Source organism: Pan paniscus, chromosome 1, assembly GCF_029289425.2.
Source record: "Pan paniscus chromosome 1, NHGRI_mPanPan1-v2.0_pri, whole genome shotgun sequence".
NCBI classification, from domain to species: domain Eukaryota; kingdom Metazoa; phylum Chordata; class Mammalia; order Primates; family Hominidae; genus Pan; species Pan paniscus.
Window position 1 is genome coordinate 23,536,242 of NC_073249.2, and position 24,143 is coordinate 23,560,384.

The following is a 24,143-nucleotide window of genomic DNA, read 5'->3' on the forward strand; positions in this document are numbered from 1 at the left end:
AAAAATGTTTTGGAAACCCAAACTGACCTTTATACAGTTACTTGTAGGATCTCAGACCTTTGAAATAGTCATTTAAAAAAATTATTTATTTATTTGAAATAGTCATTTTTGATCACCAGAAGGAAGAAATCACAAATAAAAAAAGAAGAGGCTTAAGGCTCAGATCTGTAGATTACTTTTTCAGGAACCTGGAGGACAGAGAGCTGGGGAGCAGACTGCAGAGGGACTTGAGGTTTCTGGAGTTTGGACGGCTTACATGTAACCTGGTGACACCTTCACGCCCCAGGGTTGCCATGGCACCACCTTTCCGAAATACTGCTTCCTAGGTACAATATATCTTTTTTTTCTGAAACGGAGACTCTCTCTGTCGCCCAGGCTGGAGTGCGATGGCACGATCTCAGCTCACTGCAACCTCTGCCTCCCGGGTTCAAGCGATTCTCCTGCCTCAGCCTCCTGAATAGCTGGGATTACAGGCGCGCACCACCACGCCCGGCTAATTATTGTATTTTTAGTAGAGATGGGGTTTCACCATGTTGGTGAGGCTGGTTTCGAACTCCTGACCTCGAGATCCGCCCGCCTCAGTCTCCCAAAGTGCTGGATTACAGGCATGAGCCACCGCGCCCGGCCAGTACAATCTATCCTTATTATTTTTTTTTTTGTAATTTTTATTTATCTACTGGCATCCCCATGGAGGCCCTTTCCCTCCCCAACTTTCCCTCGTGTGTGAAATAAAGACCACTGAATCTATTAACTTCCCAGGCCTTGAAATTCCATTTTCGCACATACTGCCACCGCTAAACGATTTCTGAATTTTTTGTTGTTACCCCCTCAGCTAGGAGTTCCATTTGCTAAGCATTTTAACAGCAGAGAATGCAATTCTGTGGGCCGATGCATTTGTGTTTAGCAGGCTCAGATATCTCCAAATAACCTTCCTATCTTCACACTGGTGGCTTTTGAATTGTTCAGGGTTTTAGAAATACCATAATCTCATTCTATTAAATATTAAGGGACTCTTTCGGATTCCCTGAGCCTTAAGGTTACGTTATGCAAATCTGTCCGAGTGTGTTTCCATGGTGCAGAATAAAAGTTATGGTAGGGTTTTTTGAAGCAGCATGACTATAAACGTCACTCCTGTCACTGTCTTTCACAAGAGCCCACTTGCTGTGAAATATTTTGAAAACAGAGCTGAAGTGGAGATAACGCAGAGCACAAACAGGCGGAAATAAGAATAAACCGTGCGTGGCAGGCAGAAACCCGGAGGTTGGCTGTTTCTGGAGGGGAAGAGAAGGCTCTGTAAAGCTGGAGGAGAAACCACGCCGGCCACTGTTTAGGGGCCTCCTGGGGGTCGTTTCCCTTGCCCCCTCGGGTTGGGGAGCTCCTCCAGGCCAAGGAAGCGGCCCCCTAAAACCGCTTCCGGGACTGCAGCTTGTCTCCCCACACTCTCAAGGAGCAGAGCCTTCTCGGGCCACAATTCTCCGCGACCCAAAAATAACTACACAGATGTGAGGAAAAGGGCCAAAGCCTACAGCACAAGGTGGTGCTTAGTTAAAGCCTTATCGCTTACGCCCAGGAAGCTCGAAACCCAACCCAGCGCCAGCCTTTTATAGCCGGTCCCTCGAGCCCCGCCCTAGCAACTTCTCCTAGCAACGCCTCGCCCCGTGCTCTGCCGCCTTATCTGCCTCCGCCAGGCCTTTCCTGTTCCCCTCCCCCAGCCCGCACCGCCCCGCCGCCCGGCTCACTTGACCCGCCCCAGGGGAGGGGAGGGGTGAACGGAAGCGCGAGGGGCGGGGCGTTGGAAGATGCTCGCGTCATCAAGATGCGCCGGGCGAGTTGCGGCGCCGGGCGAGTTGCGGCGCCTGGTGTCTCAGGGAGGCTTGAGGTTCGGGTAGTCGGTGACATGGCGGAGGCCGCGGCGCTGGTGTGGATTCGCGGCCCTGGCTTCGGGTGCAAGGCGGTGCGGTGTGCCTCGGCTCGGTGCACCGTCCGGGATTTTATCCACCGGCACTGTCAAGATCAGGTGAGGATTTCGGTTCCTGTTAGGAAGGAGAAAGAGGCAGACAGGTGGCAGCGCTGGGTGTGGAGTAGGTCTGTCCGGGGCGGGGGTACGTTTATTCTCTGGGGTTTTCACTCGTTGAGGCTGAGAGTTCCTCAGTGTTAAGGTGCTTCGAATTGTTACTGAGACCTTCCTTTGCTTTTCTTTTGTGGTGGTGGTTTTGCCTCCCCACCAAGAGGGAGAAAAAAACTGTTACAGGCACTTAGTCCCGCTCACAGTTACAAATACTTTGTTTCTCTTTCTTTATCCGTAAATATAATGGTCTTCTGGCAGTTGGGCCGGCTGATTTTTAAGGCTCCAGTCTTCACCTTCTTACTATGGTTATGTGACGTGTATTTTGTCCACTCATCACACATCCTTGTTAGCCCCAGCCTAGAGAAGTATGTCATATCCAAACCCAGGCCAAAGGATGATTGGGAAGGAAAATTGATTCTTCTGGTCACTCGTTGTGACCAAGCATTCACACGTGTGTCCTGTTGAGGGCCTGGGTTCTTAGGGCCTGTTACGTAGAAGTGTTCACTATTAATTTGATGGTCTCATTTGTCCGTGCATATTTGTGAAAACCTACCAGGGACTTCCAAAGTTACACGTGAGCTTTTACTGAACTTTCAAGTAAGTAAGCTTTTACCAGCTATAAGATATTAAACCTGTTCAGTTGTCAAAAGAATTTAGTGGTTTCCCTGAATGTAATTTTAATGTTGGCACTTGATCTAGAACTCTGTTCTTTCCGCACCTCATCCGTGCTTTCCTCGGCTATTTCCTCTGCTTACTATTTATAAGCTTAACAAATGTTAACACTGCAGTCTAGACCAAAATTTTAAGAGACTTGGATCGATTCCGTGAAGAAGCAATGTGTGTTTGCAAATAATACGGTTTTTCACTTTCCATGTTTTCCTTCCTGCTCTGTAATCCTGTCTAAAAACTGTAAGCACAACTGTTTTTGACCATGAAAATAATTGCATTCTAATTCCTTTGAAAATAATTCTTATTTCATGAGTACAGTGTTCTTTTCTCCCCCTCCCCCCCCCCCCCGACGGAGTTTGACTCCCGTTGCCCGGGCTGGAGTGCAATGGCGTGATCTCGGCCCACTGCAACCTCCGCCTCCCTGAGTTCAAGCGGTTCTCCTGCCTCAGCCTCCCAAGTAGCTGGGATTGCAGGCGCCCGCCACAATGCCTGGCTAATTTTTGTATTTTTAGTAGAGACGGGGTTTCACCACGTTGGCCAGGTCTTGAACTCCTGACCTCGGGTGATCCGCCCACCTCAGCCTCACAAAGTGCTGGGATTACAGGCTTGAGCCACTCCTCCCGGCCTATGAGTACAGTTTTCAAACTTGCTGACAATTGATCCAAAGTGAAACCAGAAAAAATAGGATCTTAATCATGAGGTATGTTGGAAAAAAGAATTTTTAAATCGGAAGCAAGAAATATAGGCCAGGCGTGGTGGCTCACGCCTGTAATTCCAACACTTAGGGAGGTCGAGGCAGGCAGATCACCTGAGGTCAGAAGTTCGAGACCAGCTTGGCAACATGGTGAAACCCCATCTCTCCTAAAAATACACAAAAATTAGCCAGGCGTGGCGGCAGACACCTGTAATCCCAGCTACCCCGGAGGCTGAAGCAGAAGAATCGTTTGAACCTGAGAGGTGGAGGTTGCAGTGAGCCGAGATTGAGCCATTGCACTCCAAACTGGGTGACAGAGCAAGACTCGGTCTGAAAAAGTATATATAAAGAAATATAAATGAGTGGATTCAGTCAGAAACTTAAGGAACATGACCATAGCAAATATGAATAGAAACACAAAAGAATATTAGTTGAGATACTGGAACAAGTAAGAATAGCTCAAGTTCACACCTATGTTTTTAAAAACAAAACTATTCTGAGACATGATGAAGTTAGTGTTAACTCCCACTGAGAAAATAAAAATCTGCCCTGCTTTTCATCAGGCTGGGATAACAGACACAGATGAAGCCAGCTGCAAAGTTTTTGTTTTTTGTTTTTGTTTCCCCCACACTACACCGATGTATAGCTGCAGAGTTAACAGGAAATGGTGATGTGTCATAATGTCATAACGACCCCCACGAAGGTCTGCTGCTTTCTTATTCACTGAGAAACCTTGGTCTCAAACACCATAGAATATATAAGAAATTTTGCTGTTTAAAGTTCTCTCAATAAGAGTGAACCTTCCCACTCTTGCCTCGTAGAGAAGCATTCTTGATTTCCAACCCAGGTCAGAGCTTCCCATTAAGGGTTTCTGGACACAACTTTCCACATTTATCTTGAATTTGTAGTTTCCAAGGAAAGAGGAGCCTTCACAATCCAGATCTGATGTTGACGTTTTTATATACAGTCCTGCTTTATTTTGAACCTGTTTAAACACTGCTTGATGTAAATTTCACCTCAACTCCACCCTAGCCCCAAATCTTATAATGACACTCCTTTCTTTGGGTTGGTGAGATACCCATGACTCCTGGTGTGCAGTTCCCCTCGTTGCAGTGAATCAGTAAGTTTGACAGGTTTATCTCTGATAGCCTTAGGCTGGTTGTGCTAAAACACACGTGATAATTTGTGTTTGAAGCACTTTACAATGCACAAATGGTTAAAAGCAGTTAAATTGAGTCTAAATGTTGTATCCTTTTTTCTGCTTGTGACTTCATTGACAAGAATCTTAAGTAGAAAATGCAATTTTGTTGATCAGTTGTTTTGTTTAATAAGCCATTCTGTTTGGAAATGAAGTATACATCATTTTCATGGTGTATACTTTCTGCCTTCATATTAATATCTTTTAAAATTATTTAGAAATACCATACCCATTAGACATACAAAAGGCTTCTAATGTGTAAACATTAAACAGATACAAAATGTATTACATATCTCATTTAATGTTTACAACAGCTCTTTGAGGTAGACAGTATTTTAAAGACAAGAATAGTCGTTCATGTTACCTCATTGCAGATAGCCTGAGCTCCCTTGCTCCTCTCTCCCGCCATTATATTTGTCTGGGAGAACCCCAGACAGCATAAATCCATCTCTCCACCTGTTCTGCCCTGGCATCTGGGCAGTGACTGTGATAGAGAACTATAATCACATAGCTCAGTCTCCATACATCCACCAGCCTGGTGCTGCTTGGTAATTCTGTATTTTCTTGGTCCAGAGTGGGCTTTTACTGGGTTACAGGACTGCTTAGTGTATTGATTCATGTAGGCTTTGGGGCAGCTACACAGAATCTGGGGCTGCCCAGCATCTTAGGCTGTCTTCAGCAACTTTGCTCATTTTTGCTCATTTTTCATGTATTTATGTCTCCTATGGTGTACTTATATAGGTGTATTAAAAACCACACTCTTGACTCCTTCCTTCTCTACTTCTTATTCCTACCTGCACTTTTTAGGATTGAGGACTACTTTTGATGTTCAATTTAATTTTACCTGTTTAAGAAAGTCAGAAAATGGGACCTCCACAGTTATTTAATCTGAGTCCTGCATAGTCTTCTACCTTGACTCAGATTACCTATCAGAGAAGAAGAAGCAGTTTTTGTTGTCACCGCAAAGACTGAAGTTTCTTCTATATGTGATGATTAGGTAATATTGGGAAAAAATTATACCCAAAATGCATCATGTGAAATGACTTTTTCTCCTAGTAGTTTACATTTTCAATTCAACAAATATTAATTGAACACCCTCTGTTGTAACCAGAGTAATAAAAAGACAGCTAGGTCCCTTCTTGTAACAAACTTAGACTATTATCTCATAAAAGGCATTAAAAAAACAAATTTGTCTCTAGAATGTTCCAGTGGAAAACTTCTTTGTGAAATGCAATGGAGCACTCATTAACACCAGTGACACAGTGCAGCATGGAGCTGTTTATAGTTTGGAACCCAGACTTTGCGGTGGAAAAGGAGGTAGGACCTGAACATTGACTACTTAGTTGTAACACATTTGCAGTCTTTATTCATTTATTTTCATATTCTGCTGCTGACATTTGCTGTCTTTAGCCATGGTATTAAATTAACAACCTTCTTAGTCTCTTTAGTATGCCAATATTGTTTTACCTTATGAATTCTTTTATTTACTTAACCTGATTTTGGACATTTTCTCTCTTATTCTTTTGTTTTCTTTCTTTTGAGACACTGCCTTGTTCTGTCGCCCAGGCTGGAGTACAGTGGTACGATCACGGCTCACTGCAGCCTTGACCTCCTGAACTCAAGCAATACTCCCACCTCAGTTTCCCCAGTAGCTGGGACTATAGGCACATGCCACCATGCCCAGCTAATTTTTGTATTTTTTGTAGAGATGGGGTTTCGCCATGTTGCCCAGGCTGTCTTTTATTTTGGTCGAGGAAAAAATATTGTATGATACAATTCCCACTTTGTTCAGCTGGATAGCTCTTAGGGAACCTAGGCTCTAAAACTTTGGGGGAAAATTAGATGAAGAGAGATGGCCATTATTCTGTTCAATTTGCTGAATAAAGAGTTTTTTTTCTAAATCTCCTTCCGCTTTAATCAGGATTTTGTCTCATTTTTGTAGTTCCAAAGGAAGTCTAAAGTTACCTTAGGAAACACAATTGTTTATAAGTTGAGGCAGATTAAGGTTTTGTTTAACACAACTACTAGGAAAGAAAATAACAAAGAGCGAAAACAATATAAACAGTTGTTGGTATTTCTCCTAATGTAGTAACATGTGATCCCTAAGCTTTCTCAAAATCTACAGTGATTTGGTTTGGTTTTCAGAGAGCTGACATCTCAGACTATATCCAGCTGTTTGAAATTGTATCATTAAGAATGAAGCGTGGGCTGGGCACGGTGGCTCACGCCTGTAATCCCAGCACTTTGGGAGGCCAAGGCGGGCGGATCACCTAGGTCAGGAGTTCGAGACCAGGCTAGCCAACATGGTGAAACCCCGTCTCTACTAGAGATATAAAAATTAGCCAGGTGTGGTGTTAGGAGCCTGTAATCTCAGCTACTTGGGAGGCTGAGGCAGGAGAATCACTTGAACCCTGGAGGTGGAGGCTGCAGTGAGCCGAGATTGTGCCACTGCACTACAGCCTGGGTGACACAGTGAGACTCTCTCAAAAAAAAAAAAAAGAATGAAGCATGTGGCCAGGCATGGTGGCTCATGCCTGTAATCCCAACACTTTGAGAGTCCAAGGTGGGAGGACAGTTTGAACCCAGGAGTTTGAGACTAGCCTGGGCAAGATGGTGAGACCTTGGTCTCTACAAAAAAAAGAAATAGCTAGCTGCGTCGGTACACGCCTATAATCCTAGCAACTTGGGAGGCTGTGGTAAGAGGATCCATTGAGCCCAGGAGTTCAAGGCTGCAGTGAGCTTTGATTACATCAAGCCATTGCCCTCTAGCCTGGATGACAGAGCAAGGCCCCATCTCTTAGGGGGGATAAAAAGAATGAATGAATGAAGCATGTTATATCAGCCAGTGGAGCTTAAAATTGCCTTTCCTTCTAAACTCATTGAAAAATCTCACTATATACTTTTTAAGTTCTTAATCTGAGAATCTTGGGATCTCTGTGATTGTGTAAAGCTTTTTTTTTTTTTTTTTTTGAGACGGAGCCTGGCTCTGTTTCCCAGGCTGGAGTGCAGTGGCACGAGCTCGGCTCACTGCAAGCTCTGCCTCCTGGGTTCACGCCATTCTCCTGCCTCAGCCTCCTGAGTAGCTGGGACTACAGGCGCCCGCCACCGCGCCTGGCTAATTTTTTGTATTTTTTAGTAGAGACGGGGTTTCACTATGTTAGCCAGGATGGTCTTGATCTCCTGACCTCATGATCTGCCCGCCTCAGCCTCCCAAAGTGCTGGGATTACAGGCGTGAGCCACTGCACCTGGCCTGGGTAAAGCTTTTTAAATATTCTAGCTGTACAGGTATTATACCGGTATGCAAATAACTAACACAAGGATAAATAATTAGGTTTGGGAAGGCTAGGTATTTTATCTCAGAACTATAAAATGAAAGGTGAAAGGCATGAGGTTAAATCAGTCTTTTTACTTTCGCTGCCTGAATTAGAACCTTGATGTTCATCTTTTCTTAAAAAAAAAAAAAAGAAAGTAGAGATCATTGTTAATCTTGTGATACAGATTGTTTTCACAAATTCTGCTTTTATCCATCCTTGAACACATTTTAACCTGCTTTCTCCAAATACATCTGCTCAGGTTTTGGATCTATGCTCCGAGCACTTGGTGCTCAGATTGAGAAGACAACCAATCGAGAAGCTTGTCGGGATCTCAGTGGAAGGAGACTACGCGATGTCAATCATGAAAAAGCGTAAGATGCCCACCTTTTTTTGTGTTTTTGAGGAGAGACATATACTTTCCTATTAGTAGTGATTATACATATGCCACGCATATTGGAAATGGAAACTTAAAATATTTACATCCAAATTTATTATCAGATTTAACCTTTTCCATAATTTAATAATCATCTTTGGGATTAAGTTAAGATCAGTACCATATGCTAGTAGTAAGCATGGCTCACCTTTCTAAGAGAATATCACAGTATGAACAAGTGCATTAATTCGTCAGAGACATTTTATATATAAAAGTGTATATGTAATATATCTATTCAGTTATATCTCTTCCTCCCTCATCCCCAGAATGGCTGAATGGGTAAAACAACAAGCCGAGCGAGAGGCTGAAAAGGAGCAGAAGCGGCTGGAGCGACTGCAGCGGAAGCTTGTAGAACCCAAGCACTGCTTCACCAGCCCCGACTACCAGCAGCAGTGCCATGAGATGGCTGAGCGTCTGGAGGATTCCGTCCTCAAAGGTGAGAATGAGGATTCCTTAGTGTGTTCAGCTGGCACCCCTGAAGCCAGCTGTTCAGACTGCTCTACGCTACACACAAAGAGCAGTTCTTAAGCTTTTTTTAGGTTACAGATGTCTGAGAATCTGATGAAAACCTTGGAACTTTTATCCTCAAAAGTGAACACAGTATTTTTTTTAAAAAAGAACACATACACAACATTTGGCTTTTTTTTTCCCCCCAAAACGGAGTCTTGCTCTGTTGCCCAGAGCTGGAGTGCAGTGGTGTGATCTCGGCTCACTGCAATGTCTGCCTCCCGGGTTCGAGCAATTCTCCCGCCTTAGCCTCCAGAGTAGCTGGGATTACAGGCACACACCACCACGCCTGGCTAATTTTCATATTTTTAGTACAGTCAGGGTTTCACCATGTTGGCCAGGCTGGTCTCAAACTCCTAACCTCGTGCTTGGGATTACAGGCATGAGCCCAGCCAACATTTGGCATATTTAACCCCTGAATTCCATGGGGCCATGGGCCCCAGGTAAGAAAATTTTTTGTTTGTGTTTAGGGATAAGCTAAGTCTTCAGAAGATGTCTAGACCTCAAAGAATTTGCTGCCAGTTTTAAGTCAGTTTTTAATGTGAATGAGTCTCATTAACTTTTGTTTTTAGCATCCAAAACATGGCAGGCCTAGTATGGGAACAATCGAATAAGAAACAATCTTTTTGCATCAAAAAGGTTATGACATAACAGGAAAAAGACAAGTGTATGCAAATAACTAACGCAGGGATAAATAAATAGGTTTGGGGAGGGCTGGGTATGAACTTGTCAGTCTCAAGGTTACAAATTGTGCAATGGTGCTTTAAAAAATCTGCTCCTAGACTAGAATGTTTATCATTTTAAATCTGTGTAAATTTGAGATTAACTGTATAAAATGTTGGTATCTTAAGAAATTTAAATCTGGAGCTGTAGATTGCAGCTCTTTTTGCAATCCAGGTTATTTATGATTTCTTTAAACTTAGTCCCTATAGTAGAAACTGAGTTGTTAAAATTTCTGGTTAGGTATGCAGGCTGCCTCCAGCAAGATGGTTTCAGCAGAAATCAGTGAGAATCGGAAACGGCAATGGCCTACTAAATCTCAAACAGACAGAGGAGCCAGTGCGGGAAAGAGGAGATGCTTCTGGTAAGTGTTTCACTTTCGTTCCCAATTGATCTTTGAGGACTGACTTGAGACATTTCCTCCTTGTTTATCTGGCATAAACACATTTTTGTGTAGTGTTTGGTGGGAGCTCAGACAATTTCCAGAGTGCTTCAAGCTTTAGGTTTCAGTGATTGTCACATTGTACTGGTAATGGTTTCTGCTGTGAATGCCATTAATTGAATGTAAAGGATGAATTTTTTCCTTACACTGAAACATAAAAATAGCTTTATATTTGAATTACTTTTTTGGTGTTGAAGGGGTTTAACTTTTAGAAATTCTAGGTGGAAATCAAGCTGTACTTTCCAGGTGGTTGTTTTCTGTGGTTTTTCGCAGTCATCATTGAGGTCTTTGGTCACTTTGCCAGACTTCTCTTCACCACTTTCGCACTTGAGGGTAAAAAGCACAGCAGTACTTTTTCTTGTCCATTTTTCTGATAGTTCTCTTGTCCCTCTAGTTGGTCCTCTTGTTGCCAGTGACTTCCCTTGGGCCAAGTTCTTGAAAATAAGTTTATCCCCTTTGGGGATAAATAGATAATTATTAATCAAAGATCATATAACACTATGAGTTCAGCATACAATGTTTGTTCTTTCTGAAATGGGAATTAAATGTTCCTGAGAGAAAGGGTGGTGACACTACCTGTGGTTTGTATTTTTTTAATGAGTTTTATTGAGGTATAATTTATATATAGCAAAATTCACCCTTTTTGGTTGATTGGTTCTACGACTTTTGAAAAATGTATATATACTATATAGTCACGTTACCACCACCACAATCTAGATAGGGTGTATTTTAATGACCTGAAATAGTTCCCACGTGCCCTTTTGCAGTTAAGTCCCTTTTCCCCACCTCTAGACCCTGGCAACCATTGGTCACCAGTGTGATATTTGTTACTATGGTTTAGTCTTTTCTAGGATGTCATATAGCCTTTAGTGTCTGGCTTCTCTCACTTAATATAAAGCTTTAGAGATTCATCCATGGTAGTGTATGTATCAGTAGTTCATTCTTTTTTATTACTCAGTATCATTTCATGGTGTGAATGTACCACAGTTTGTTTATCCAGTCTCCATTTGGTAGACATTTGGGTAATTTCTGGGTTTGAGTAATTATTAATAAAGCATGGTTTTTTTTTTTGTTTTTTTTTTTTTTTTGAGACAGGTTCCTCACTCTGTTGCTGAGGTTGGAGTGCAGTGGCGCGATCTCGGCTCACTGAAGCCTTGACCTCCCAGGTTTAAGCTATCTTCCCATCTCAGCCTCCTGAGTAGCTGGGGCTAGGGTACATACCACCATGCCCAGCTGATTTTTTAAAATTTTTTTGTGAAGACAGGGTTTTGCCATGTTGCCTAGGCTGGTCTCAAACTCCTGAGCAGGTGATCCTCCCGCCTCAGCCTCGCAAAGTGCTGGGATTATAGGCGTGAGCCACCGCGTCCAGCCCAAGCATAGGATTTATAAATGTGTGTGTGTGTGTGTGTGTGTGTGTGTGTGTGTGTATTAATATTTATTATTGGGCAACACCTCTGTAAAACAGAATAATTGTTCCTAGGATTTTCTTTATATATTTTTTCACCAATCAAATCAAGGGGCGGCACCGAATAATTTTCTTTCTTTCTTTTTTTTTTTTTTGAGACGGAATCTTGCTCTGTCGCCCAAGCTGGAGTGCAATGGCACAATCTCGGCTTACTGCAACCTCTGCCTCCCAGATTCAAGCAATTCTCCTGCCTCAGCCTCCCCAGTAGCTGGAACTACAGCCATGTGCCACCACACCCGGCTAATTTTTGTATTTTTAGTAGAGATGGTGTTTCACCATGTTGGCCAGGCTAGTCTTGAACTCCTAACCTCAAGTGATCCACCCACCTCAACCTCCCAAAGTGCTGGGATTACAGGCGTTAGCCACCATGCCCGGATGGATTTTCTTTATAACTATTTATTATTATTATTATTATATATTTTTTTTTTTGAGACAGTCTTGCTCTGTCGCCCAGGCTGGAGTGCAGTGGTGCGATCACGGCTTACTGTAACTTCTGCCTCCTGGTTCAAGTGATTCTCCTGCCTCAGCCTCTCGAGTAGCAGGGACTACAGGCACCTGCCACCAGGCCAGGCTAATTTTTGTATTTTTAGTAGAGACGGGATTTCACCATATTGGCCAGGCTTATCTTGAACTCCTGACCTTGTGATCCACCCACCTAGGCCTCCCAATGTGCTGGGATTACAGGCATGAGCCACCACGCCTGGCCAACTATTTATTTTATCTAATTTCCAGCCGTCGAAAGTAATGTAATGCGGGGGAAGAAAGCTTTAAGCAAAATCAATTTTGCTTTTAGAGATTCAGGACTTTAGAAAGGAGATCCTCTTGGATCTTTGGGACAGTTGGTCCCAGTCTCATTGAAATGTTTTTTCCTTCTGTTTATAAGCTCTGGAATATCTTTTTCCAACATTTGCCTGTTCTCCATCTCAAGCTAGCAGAAACAGATTCTGTTTCCTGAACAAACTATAACTCTTTGCTTTATTTATTTATTTATTTTTGAGACGGAGTCTCACTCTGTCACCCAGGCTTGGAGTACAATGGCGCGATCTCGTCTCACTGCAACCTCTGCCTCCCGGGTTCAGGTGATTCTCCTGCCTCAGCCTCCTGAGTAGCTGGGACTATAGGTGCATGCCACCACATCTGGCTAATTTTTGTATTTTTAGTAGAGATGGGGTTTCACTATGTTGGCCAGGCTGATCTCAAACTACTGACTTCGTGATCTGCCTGCCTTGGCCTCCCAAAGTCCTGGGATTACAGGCCTGAGCCACTGCGCCCAGCCAACTCTTTGCTTTAAATAGAAGCTACAAACGCTGTTAAACCTTTCTGTTGCTTCTGACAGGTTGGGCATGGAGGGACTAGAGACTGCAGAAGGGTCTAACTCTGAGAGTTCAGATGATGACAGTGAAGAAGCACCAAGCACTTCAGGAATGGGTTTCCATGCTCCAAAAATTGGTAGCAATGGTGTCGAGATGGCAGCCAAATTTCCCAGTGGTTCTCAGAGGGCGAGAGTAGTGAATACAGACCATGGATCACCAGAACAACTGCAGATCCCAGTGACTGACTCTGGGAGGCATATTTTAGAAGACTCATGTGCTGAGCTGGGGGAGTCCAAAGAGCACATGGAAAGCAGGATGGTTACAGAAACAGAAGAGACCCAGGAGAAGAAGGCAGAGAGTAAAGAACCCATAGAAGAGGAACCCACTGGGGCTGGACTGAATAAGGATAAAGAGACAGAAGAAAGGACTGATGAGGAAAGAGTTGCTGAGGTAGCACCTGAAGAAAGGGAAAACGTTGCCGTTGCCAAACTGCAGGAAGGCCAGCCAGGAAACGCAGTAAGTATGTTTTGGGGTTGATACCTAGAGCCAAATCAGTTTAATCTCCACAATAAGTCATTAAAATGAAAATGTGCTTTTGCCCCTCAGCTGCTTAGTGAAAGGCTTATTTGATTTTAAGAAGTACAGATTATGGTGAAGCTTGCCTTATTCCCCAAAAACTTTTTAAGCTCTGGCATTTATACTATGTTGCCACTAGGTGGTGTCCTTGATTCCATATTGCATCAATTGTAAGATGCATGTTTTCCACATTTTAGCATGTCTAAAATGAGATGTGTATAACATATTATAACTTAATTGGTATTGTTTATTCTTAGTAATACATGAATGAGGGTATATTACGATAGATGGCATTTTAGATTTGATGAAATGTGCTCATTTTTCCCGTCACTAAATTGCTACTCAGCTTTTTCTAATGCGAGGATAGCTTGAACAATAGTTTCAGCTGAATGTGAAGACCTCTTCTATAGAAGAGGAACCTCCTTTTAAATTTATCATTAAATCTCAAGTACCCACAGTCAGCCTTTTAAAAAAGGCATCTTCAGCCAGGTGCGGTGGCTCACGCCTGTAATCCCAGCACTTTGGGAAGCCGAGGTGGGCAGATCACTTGAGGTCAGGAGCTCGACACCAGCCTGGCCAGCATGGTGAAACCCTGTCTCTATTAAAAATAAAACAACAACAAAAATTAGCCGGGCATGGTGGTGCACGCCTGTAATCCCAGCTACTCGGGAGGTTGAGCCACGAGAATGGCTTGTGCCCTGGGAGGCGGAGGTTGCAGTGAGATGAGATTGTACCACTGTACTCCAGCCTGGGTGACAGAGTGAGACTCCATCTCAAAAAATAATAATAAAAAGGCATTTTCATAGTACATTCTCTCAAAAAGTTGGTTTTTCACTATCTACAATGGACTGGCTTCCAGCAAAAATCTCTGTGCTTTGATCTAATGGTTTGCTTTTTAGAATAGGTGAAACCTAAACTACTTAATTTCCTTCGATAAACACAAAACCTACCATTTGTTTAGCCAGCACCTTCCCCTGCCCCCAGTAAGTAAGTAAAAATGCATAAATTGCCCTTTCTGGTGAGACTATTGGAATTTTTTTATGCTAAGGTCCTTACAATCTCTGAATTTGTAAGCATGTAATTTTTGTGTTATGTGTATACAGGTAAGAGCTTTATCCTGACTGAAGTCTTAGAAAAATAAAAAAGGAATCATAGGATAAAACCTGATATTTTTCAGTGTTAGCCATGGAGTTTTGTTCTTGATGTTGTAGTAATAGCTGTTGTATTCCTAACAACCAAGTGTGATTCTTTAAACACACATAAGTGGCATTTTAGAATTTGGTCATAAATAAGCCAAGGTTAACTCCCAGAAATCTAACAAAACAGCTTTTTTAAGAAAACAAAGATCAACTAGAAAGATAGAGTATGTCTCCAGAGCTCTTTAATATTTTAAAACTGTGAAAGTTATTCTTTGAATATAAAAAATCACTCAAAGATAGACATTTTCATTCTTTTCAAGGTATCATCATTAGCAGTATTTAATTTTGTCTTTTTTTTTTTTTTTTTAATGACAGAGTCTCACTCTGTTGCTCAGGCTGGAGTGCAGTGGTGTGATTTCTGCTCTACCTCCCAGGTTCAAGTGATTCACCTGCCTCAGTCTCCCAAGTAGCTGAGACTACAGGCACGCTGAGACTACAGGCACGCGCCACCACACCCGGCTAATTTTTGTATTTTTAGTAGAGACGGGGTTTCACCATGTTGACCAAGCTGGTTTCGGACTCCTAATCTCAAGTGTTCCGCCTGCCTCCACCTCCCAAAGGGCTGGGATTACAGGCTAATTTTGTCTTAAAGTCTATAAAGGCACTTGGTGGGTAGAACAGTTGCAAGTCTATTGAACAGCATTTGAGTTTGTTGAGTTATATAAGGGAGAGGTCTGACAATTAGTTTTAATTACTCAATTAAAATAGAAAGCATTAAGATTATGGAATTAGTAGATTCAGAGGCATGGGATTCTCATTAAGCTTTTAGGAGTGCCTGCTCTTTCTGTGGGAATAGTGTGGGGATAGGCTGGCTATATTTTACTGTTTAGATGTTTACTAGAAAAATTGGAAAAGAAAGCAATATTAAAAATCTGTTTGGGAATGCTATACTTCTGTTACTGTTCTGAATGCTTGTTTCTAAATGTATAGATGAAAAATTAGTTATTATGTGTGTTGAGAATACTTATGGAATAACGTGGATGGATGATGATTAAAATTCAGTTGCAAGGTATGGCAAATTAAATGAAAATTTCTCAAGAAATGTAGTTGACAGTCTTTATTCACAGGAAGGAGCCTGTTTTAAATATTTTCTTATTTTTTTCCCTCAGGTTATTGATAAGGAAACTATAGATTTATTGGCGTTCACCTCTGTTGCAGAACTGGAGTTGCTGGGTTTGGAGAAGCTCAAATGTGAACTGATGGCCCTTGGACTGAAATGTGGGGGCACTCTGCAGGAGCGGGCAGCAAGACTCTTCTCTGTCAGAGGACTGGCAAAGGAGCAAATTGACCCGGCTTTATTTGCCAAGCCTTTGAAAGGGAAGAAAAAATGAGTATCATCAGAGCTGATTCCTATTTGTTTATAGTGTCTACCATTTACAACCTGCATAATGTGGACTCTTGACCAGTATTCCTGTTGATATTAAAAGCTAACTTTTTAGTAACCCAATTCTAACTATCCCCTTTTTCCTTGTCAGGGCTGTAGAATTAATGTCTGAAACCATCTGGGCCTTAAATTTTCTTTGTCTGGTTTTCTTTAATGTATTTAATAAATACAGGGCTATTCACATTTTTTGGTTTGATCTTGGTGTCATTTAGGTAATGAATCTATCCAAGGAATCTATCCTTTTGACCCAGGTTATCAAATTTGTAGACATAAGGTTATTTATAATGGTCCCTTCTTACCCTTTTAATGTCTTTAGGAGCTGTGTTGATAATTTCCTTTTCATTATGATACTGGTAATTTCTGTTCTCACTTTCCTAATCAGGTTGGGTAGGGGTTTATCAGTTTTACTGATCTGACTTTTTATTTTATTTTATTTTTTTTGAGACAGTCTTACACTGTCTCCCAGGCTGGAGTGCAGTGGCGCGATCTCGGCTTACTGCAAGCTCTGCCTTCCGGGTTCACGCCATTCTCCTGCCTCAGCCTCCCCAGTAGCTGGGACTACAGGCTCCCACCACCACGCCCGGCTAATTTTTTATATTTTTAGTGGAGACTGGGTTTCACTGTGTTAGCCAGGATGGTCTCGATCTCTTTACCTCGTGGTCCACCCGCCTCAGCCTCCCAGAGTGCTGGGATTACAGGCGTGAGCCACCGTGCCTGGCCGACGATTTAACTTTTAAAGAACCAACCTTTGGTTTTATTTTTCTCAATTGTTTATATAATTAATTTCTGTTATTTTCTTTCTTCTATTTAGCTTGAGTCTCCTTTGATCTTTTTTCTTTAGTTCCTTAAGATAAGCCTTAGGTCATTGATCTTAGACGTTATTTAAAATACATATTTAAAGCTATACATTTTCTTTTAAGCATTACTTTAGTTGCAACTTTACAATTTTATTATGTCGTATTTTTATTATTCAGTTCTAATTTTCTTTTTTTTTTCTTTTTGAGATGGAATTTCGCTTTTGTTGCCCAGGCTGGAGTGCAATGGTACGATCTCAGCTCACTGCAACCTCTGCCTCCTGGGTTCAAGCGATTCTCCTGCCTCAGCCTCCTCAGTAGCTGGGATTACAGGCTCCAGCCACCATACCTGGCTAATTTTTGTATTTTTAGTAGAGATGGGGTTTCACCACATTGGCCAGGCTGGTCTCGAACTCCTGACCTCAGGTGATCCACCCACTTTGGCCTCCCAAAGTGCTGGGATTACAGGTGTGAGCCACCATGCCCAGCCTCTGATTATTTTCTAATTTCCTCCCTCAGTTCTTCTTTGACCCATGGATTATCAGAAGTGGGTTGTCTGATTAGCAAACATTTGTTTTTTTTCCTCTTAATATCTTCTTGTTGCTGATTTCTAGTTTAATTCCATTGAGGTCAGAAAATATCCTCTTTATGATTTCAATCCTCTTAGTTTTATTGAGACTCGTTTTATGACCCAATATATTGTCTGTCATGGTGAGTGTACCACACACAGTTTAAAAGAATGTGTATTTTAGGCCAGGTGTGGTGGCTCGTGCCTGTAATCCAGCATGAGATTACATGCTGAGATTACAGCTGTAATCTGTAATTTGAGAGGCTGAGGTGGGAGGATCATTTCGAGACCAGCCTGGGCAATGTATAGTGAGACCATGTCTCTAAGAAAAACAATATGTAATTTGAATTGTTGGGTTAATATGTTTTGTAATATCGATGAGATTAAGTGGTTGATAGTATTGTTCAGATCTTCTATGTCTTTACTGATCTTTTTGTTTATTTCTATCAGGTGCTGAGAAAGGATGTTAAAATCTTCAATTACGATTGTGGAATTGTCTATTTCTTAAATTCTACCAGTTTTTGTATGAAGCTCTAATTTATGTCTTCCTAATGTATTGACCATTTTATCATTATGAAATTTCCCTCTGTCTCTGGTAATTTGGGTTTGAAATCTACTTTATCTTATGTGAATATAGCCACTGCAGCCTTCTTAAGCTTAGTGTTTGCACAGTATACCTCTTTCTATTAATTTACTTTGTGCTTCTGTGCCTATTTAAAGTAGTTTCTTTAAACAACATATACTTGAGTCTTGCATTTTTATCTGTTCTCTCTGTATCTTTTAATAAGTTTAACATTAAATGTAATTATTAATAGGTTTCTAATTTACATGTTTCCTGTTTAGATAAGATTATTTTATAATTGTATTTTAATTTATTGGCTCTTTAGCTATACTGTTTTAATAATTTTTTTAAGTTGGATGTTCTAGTGATTACAATATACATTCTTAATTTTTCAGTCTACCTAGAGTTGATGTGCCACTTCACATAAAATGTAGAAATCTTGTAAGTATGTACATCCATTTATCATACCTGTCTTTTATGCTGTAGTTGTCATACATATTAAATCTACATATTTAAATATTGTAAGTCCTGTCATAAGTTACAATTTCTGCTTTAAATAATGATATGTATTTTAAAGAAATTAAGAGGAAAAAATAAAATCTTTTGTATTTATTCACATATTTACCATTTCTAATATTCTTCATTTCTTCTTAAAGATCTAATAGCCTTTCCCTTAAGATGGAAGAACTTTCTGTAGCATTTTTTGTGTCTCCTGGCAACAAATTAGTTTTCTTTTTCCCTTTTTGTTTTTTTTTGAGATGGAGTTTCGCTCTCATTGCCCAGGCTGGAGTGCAATGGCACAATCTCGGCTCACTGCATCCTCCATCTCCTGGGTTCAAGCAATTCTCCTACCTCAGCCTCCCGAGTAACTGGGATTACAGACATGTGCCACCACACCTGGCTAATTTTGTATTTTTAGTAGAGATGGGGTTTCTCCACGTTGGTCAGGCTGGTCTCAACTCCTGACCTTGTGAACCACCCACCTCGGCCTCCCAAAGTGCTGGGATTACCACCGTGCCTGGCCAGTTTTCTCTTTTTTAAAAAGAATCTCTTCGCTAGGTGCAGTGGCTCAGGCCTGTAATCCCAGCACTTTGGGAGGCTGAGGCGGGCAGATCATTTGAGGTCAGGAGTTCAAGACCAGTCTGGCCTTCATGATGAAATGCTGTCTCTACTAAAAATACAAAAAAATGAGCCAGGTGTGGCGGTGCGTGCCTGTAATCCCAGCTACTTGAGAGGCTCAGGCATGAGAATTGCTTGAACCCAGGAGGCGGAGGTTGCAATGAGCCAAGATCATGCCACTGCACCCCAGCCTGGGTGACAGAGTGAGACCCTGTCTCAAAAAATAAAAAGAATCTCTTTACAGATCTTGTTCCACTGTCTTCTGGCCTTCATTGTTTCTGATGACAAATCAGTGGGTATTCAAATAGTTTTTCCCTTTATAGAATGCGTCTTTCTCTTTGGCAGCTTTCAGGTGTGGTTTTCTATGTATTTATCTTGGGAGTTTGATGAATTTCTTGGCTCTCTAAATTTATGCCGTTTAATCAAATATAGGAAAGTGTCAGCCATTATTTCCTCAGATCTTTTTCCTGACCCATGTTTTCTCTTTCCTGGGACTTCAGTTATAAATATACTAAGCTTCGGTCTCAGTCTCCGAGTCTCTGTCTTTTTTTTTTTTTTCCACCAAACGCTTCTCTGTGTTCTTCAGATGATTTCTGTAATATAGCTAAGTTGATGGAGAGTCTTCAAGCCAAAGTTGCCTTTTGGAGGAGTTGGCATCTTGCCAGAATGGGCCTGCCTTAGTACCTGTACTGTGCTCGTTGGCTATAAAGAGTCCCCAGAAAGTGTGGCCTGAGTGTGAACCCAGTGGCCCCAGAGCATCACTGAGTGATGCTCCCCACAGCAGGAGATCTGAGAGGCGTATTTTCGTGGCTGCCACAGTATGTTCTGTTGCTTAGGGAGGATTATTTTTCTAGTTTGGGTAGTTGGAAACAGTTTTCTTCAAATTATGTGGGTGCCTGTTCAGATTTTAAAAAGCACACCCAAAGGGAGAAGGGAAACATTTAGATTTAGTGAAGGTTTACTTTTTAAAATTTTTTTATTTTATTTTATTTTTAGATGGAGTCTTGCTCTGTCGCCCAGGCTGGAGTGCAGTGGCGCCATCTTGGCTCACTGCAAGCTCCACCTCCCGGGTTCACCCCATTATCCTGCCTCAGCCTCCCAAGTAGCTGGGACTACAGGCACGTGCCACCACACCCGGCTAATTTTTTTGTATTTTTAGTAGAGATGGGGTTTCACTGTATTAGTCAGGATGGTCTCGATTTCCTGACCTGGGGATCCGCCCACCTTGGCCTCCTAAAGTGCGGGGATTACAGGCCTGAGCCACCGCGCCCAGCATAGTGAAGGTTTACTTTACAAGATCAGAGTTTCATCTTTGAGAGACTCAGGCAGCCATGCCCAAAGAATTTCTTTCTTTTGTGGCAGCATGAAGCTGGCTGGGCCAGTGCCCCTTTCCTAATTGGCCTGGTTATCCTCTTCAGGTTGCCAGAGCACTAGCTGGGCCCTGCTTTATTTAGCATGGGAGTGTGAGCAGCCGTTGCCCTGCTCCCTGCAGGCAAATAGACCTTGACTGGCAAAATGAAAAGACTATAGAGTTTTCTAATTGCCCCCTCTCTTGTAGCATTAAAGGCTAAAAGTAAGGAGGCTGCTGATGAGCAGAAACTGACCATCTAGCCACTCTTCCTAGGTGGCTGTAGTTCTTCCAGCCCTCGCTGATCTGTGCGTGGGGATGTTAATGGGCTTTTGCTGTGGGTCCATTTCACTCACCCACACATTTTGTTTTGGAGATAGCTACCTTCCTCCTTCCTCTTCTAGTACTCGTACCGCAAGCTTCCTCATTATATTCCTTTTGTCAGTTCAAATGGGAGTTTGCAAGAGGGAATTAAACAAATATGCTCAGATTACCATCTTGAGCCAGCACCTGTTAGTGATTTTCAAGGTGAAAAGTAACCCCCCCCCCCCCCCGAGAAAGTCTAGGAACACCAGGTGTTAATTCTAGGCTGGTTCTGATCAAAATCTTAAAAATGTTGACTTAAACTTTATGGCCTTATTTGTGTGCCTGAACTAGAATACAGGAAAGGATATTATGGACTCCAGGTGGCCCTGTGCCACCCACACTGTTGCTGCAAGTCACCTGCCTATTGGCCTGTTTCTGGGAGGGATCTCTGATTCAGTCAGTGCCAGTCTCATCTCTGGTGTGTTTGGTACTACTTTTTCTCTGCATTCACCTTCATGAGATTTCCTTTGAGAAAAACTAAATTAATGATGCTCTATAAAGTAAGCCTACACTCAAACCATTCATAGGTCATTGATTCAGGATGGCCCCCACATAATACTGATGAGCTGAAGGAAAGAATGTGCATGGTCATACTTCGGTTTTCCCTGGAATACAGGCCATGTGGTGTGGTGGGCCTTAGGGCAAGGGTTTTAGGGTTACTGATCTGGGTCTAAAATCCTGATTTTCCTCCTTTCTAATAGTGTTTCCTCAGACAAGCTCCATAGCCTTTCTGAGCATCAGTTTTCTGCTCCTGCTATTAAATGGGGTCATATCTACTTTTAGGGATGTTAGGGTTAAATAAAGTAGTATGTAAGGTTCCTAGCACAGTGCTTAGCAAATTTGTAGTTGCTCAGTAAATGGAAGCTGTTGGAATACTCTACAGCACCATTGTCCAATAGAAATGTAACATGAGCCAGATAATGTAATTTTACATTTTCTTTCAGTCATTAAAAAGTACAAAGAATTAGCCAGGTGTGGTGGTGCGTGCCTATAGTTCCAGCTACTTGGGAGGCTGAGGTGGGAGGATTGCTTGAGTCCAGGAGTTGGAGGCTGCAGTGAAATTTTTTTTTTTTTTTGAGATGGAATCTCACTCTGCTGCCCAGGCTGGAGTGCAGTGGCATGATCTTGGCTCACTGCAACCTCCGCCTCTCGAGTTCAAGTGATTCTCCTGCCTCAGCCTCCTGAGTAACTGGCCTTACAGGCACGTGCCACAACGCCCAGCTAATTTTTGTATTTTTTGTAGAGATAGAGTTTCACCATGTTGGCCAGGTGAACTCCTGACCTCAGGTGATCTGCATGCCTCAGCCTCCCAGAGTGCTGGGATTATAGGCATGAGCCACCACGCCCGGCCAATGATGCAGTGAACTTTGAAGGCGTCACTGCAACTCCAGCCTGGGCGACAGAGTGAGACCTCATTTCAAAAAAAAAAAAAAAAAAAAAAATTACAAAGAAGCAGGTGAAATTAATTTTAGCAATATATTTTATTTAACCCAAAAATATTCAAAATATTTCAATAATAGAAAATTATTAATGAGATAGTTTACATTTTTGTGCTAAGTCTGAAATCTGGTGTGTATTTTACACTTATAGCACTTTTCAATTCACAGTGGCTACATTCCAGGTGCTTAATAGCCCCGTGTGACTTTGAGCTCCTGTATTAGGCAGTGCCCCTCTAGAACACATCTTAAGGCAAGGCAGTGAGCACAGCAGAACTGTCCACCTTAATCCAAACACACGTGTACAGAGCTGAATCAAAGCCACATGAGGCTGGGAGGACTTGGGGCTTTTAGCACGCTCTGCCCTTCCCTCAGCCACCCTTGTGATAAGTGGAATATATGTAAAATAAAAGCTTTATGACCAGTCAGATGTCTTTCCTGTGGGGACTCCTTACATGCCAGGCTGGCAGAGGTGCAGAAACAAGTGCGAGAGCTGTGGTCTGTGAGTCCTAACCTTGGCCTTGCTGGTGTGGGGCTGGGTGACCTCATCTGGCAAACTGCGGTATCTGTTTAATTTTATGAATTGAGCTGTGAGGCATAGCTGAAATTTGCATGGGGGTGACAAACATACTTTAAAGCATCTTGCAAAAAAGTAGTAAGAATTAGGAGTTGTAGACAAATGCTCAATGAAAACAGGAGTGTGATACTGGGTATTGCACCATACCGTAGTGCTGGATCCCTCAGTTTACCAAGTAGATCTTTTGGTCCAATTACGGGGTAGTGTAGGAATGGCGATTAGCCTGGTGTGTCCCATCTCTCCTTGTTGAAGTTCTGCTTTTTTTTTTTTTTTTTTTTTTTGAGATGAGGTCTCGCTATGTAACTCATGCTGGAGTGTAGTGGCACAATCACAGTTCACTGCAGCCTCCACCGCTCGGGCTGGGACCACAGGCATGTGCCACCTTGCCCGGCTAATCTTTTAAAAATTACTTGCAGAGGCAAGGTCTCACTGTGTTGCCAGGCTGGTACTTAACTTCCAAGACGGCTCACAGGCTTCCTCTTCCAACTGCGAGCCTCAGTGAGGAAACAGTGGGCTTGTTGTGGAGTTTATTCTGCAGCCCTCCAGCCTCCAAACATTAATTGTGCATGTCTGATCAGTAAAACATTTGGGGGTGCACCCCACATGATGTCACTCATCTGTCAGAGCCCTCCATCGGCCTTGGAGTACAAGCCCACGCACTTGCAGTGGCCAGCAATCCCCTCTCAGGCTGCACGCCTCTCCCCTCTCTGACCTCATCTACTCCTCCTCACTCCACCACTGCCCCCGGGGCCTCCTTGCTGTTTCCTGAACCAACCAAACACACTGTGCTCCCCTGGCGTGGCACAGACTGTCCCTCCTTCCAGAACAGTCTTTTCCCAGACGTCCCCAGGGAAGACTCTCTCACCTCTCACTCGGTTTAAAATGGCAACCCCCACCCCCATCACTTTCTTTCCTGACTGGTTGGTTGTTTTGTTTTTTTGAGACAGCCTCGCTGTGTCGCCCAGGCTGGAGTGCAGTGGTGCCGTCTCAGCTCACTGCAATCTGTGCCTCCGGAGTTCAAGCAATTCTCCTGCCTCAGCCTCCCAAGTAATTGAGACTACAGGTGTGCGCTACCACGCCCAGCTATTGATTGATTGATTGTATTTTTAGTAGAGATGGGGTTTTGCTGTGTTGGCCAGGCTGGTCTCAAACTCCTGACCTCAGGTGATCTGCCCATCTCGGCCTCCCACCGCGCCTGGCCGACAGTTTTATTTTTTTGAGATGGAGCCTTGCTCTGTCGCCCAGGCTGGAGTGCAGTGGCGCGATCTCGGCTCACTGCAAGCTCCGCCTCCTGGCTTCAAGCAATTCTCCTGCCTGAGCCTCCTGAGTAGGTAAGACTACAGGTGCGTGCCACCACGACCGGCTAATTTTTGTATTTTTAGTAGAGACA

The 24,143-nt window shown here is 42.8% G+C and overlaps 1 protein-coding gene across 1 annotated transcript; it reads left to right on the plus strand.

Moving 5' to 3' along the window:
- The first annotated feature begins 1,791 nt into the window (after nt 1-1,791).
- Nucleotides 1,792-18,527, plus strand: SDE2 (SDE2 telomere maintenance homolog). The gene is made up of 7 exons (XM_003814918.6): nt 1,792-2,017; nt 5,829-5,946; nt 8,204-8,315; nt 8,644-8,813; nt 9,848-9,968; nt 12,848-13,340; nt 15,709-18,527. Exons 1-7 carry the CDS (start codon nt 1,817-1,819, stop codon nt 15,928-15,930), a joined length of 1,437 nt encoding a protein of 478 aa, XP_003814966.2. The 5' UTR covers nt 1,792-1,816; the 3' UTR covers nt 15,931-18,527.
- Nucleotides 18,528-24,143: the final 5,616 nt, after the last annotated feature.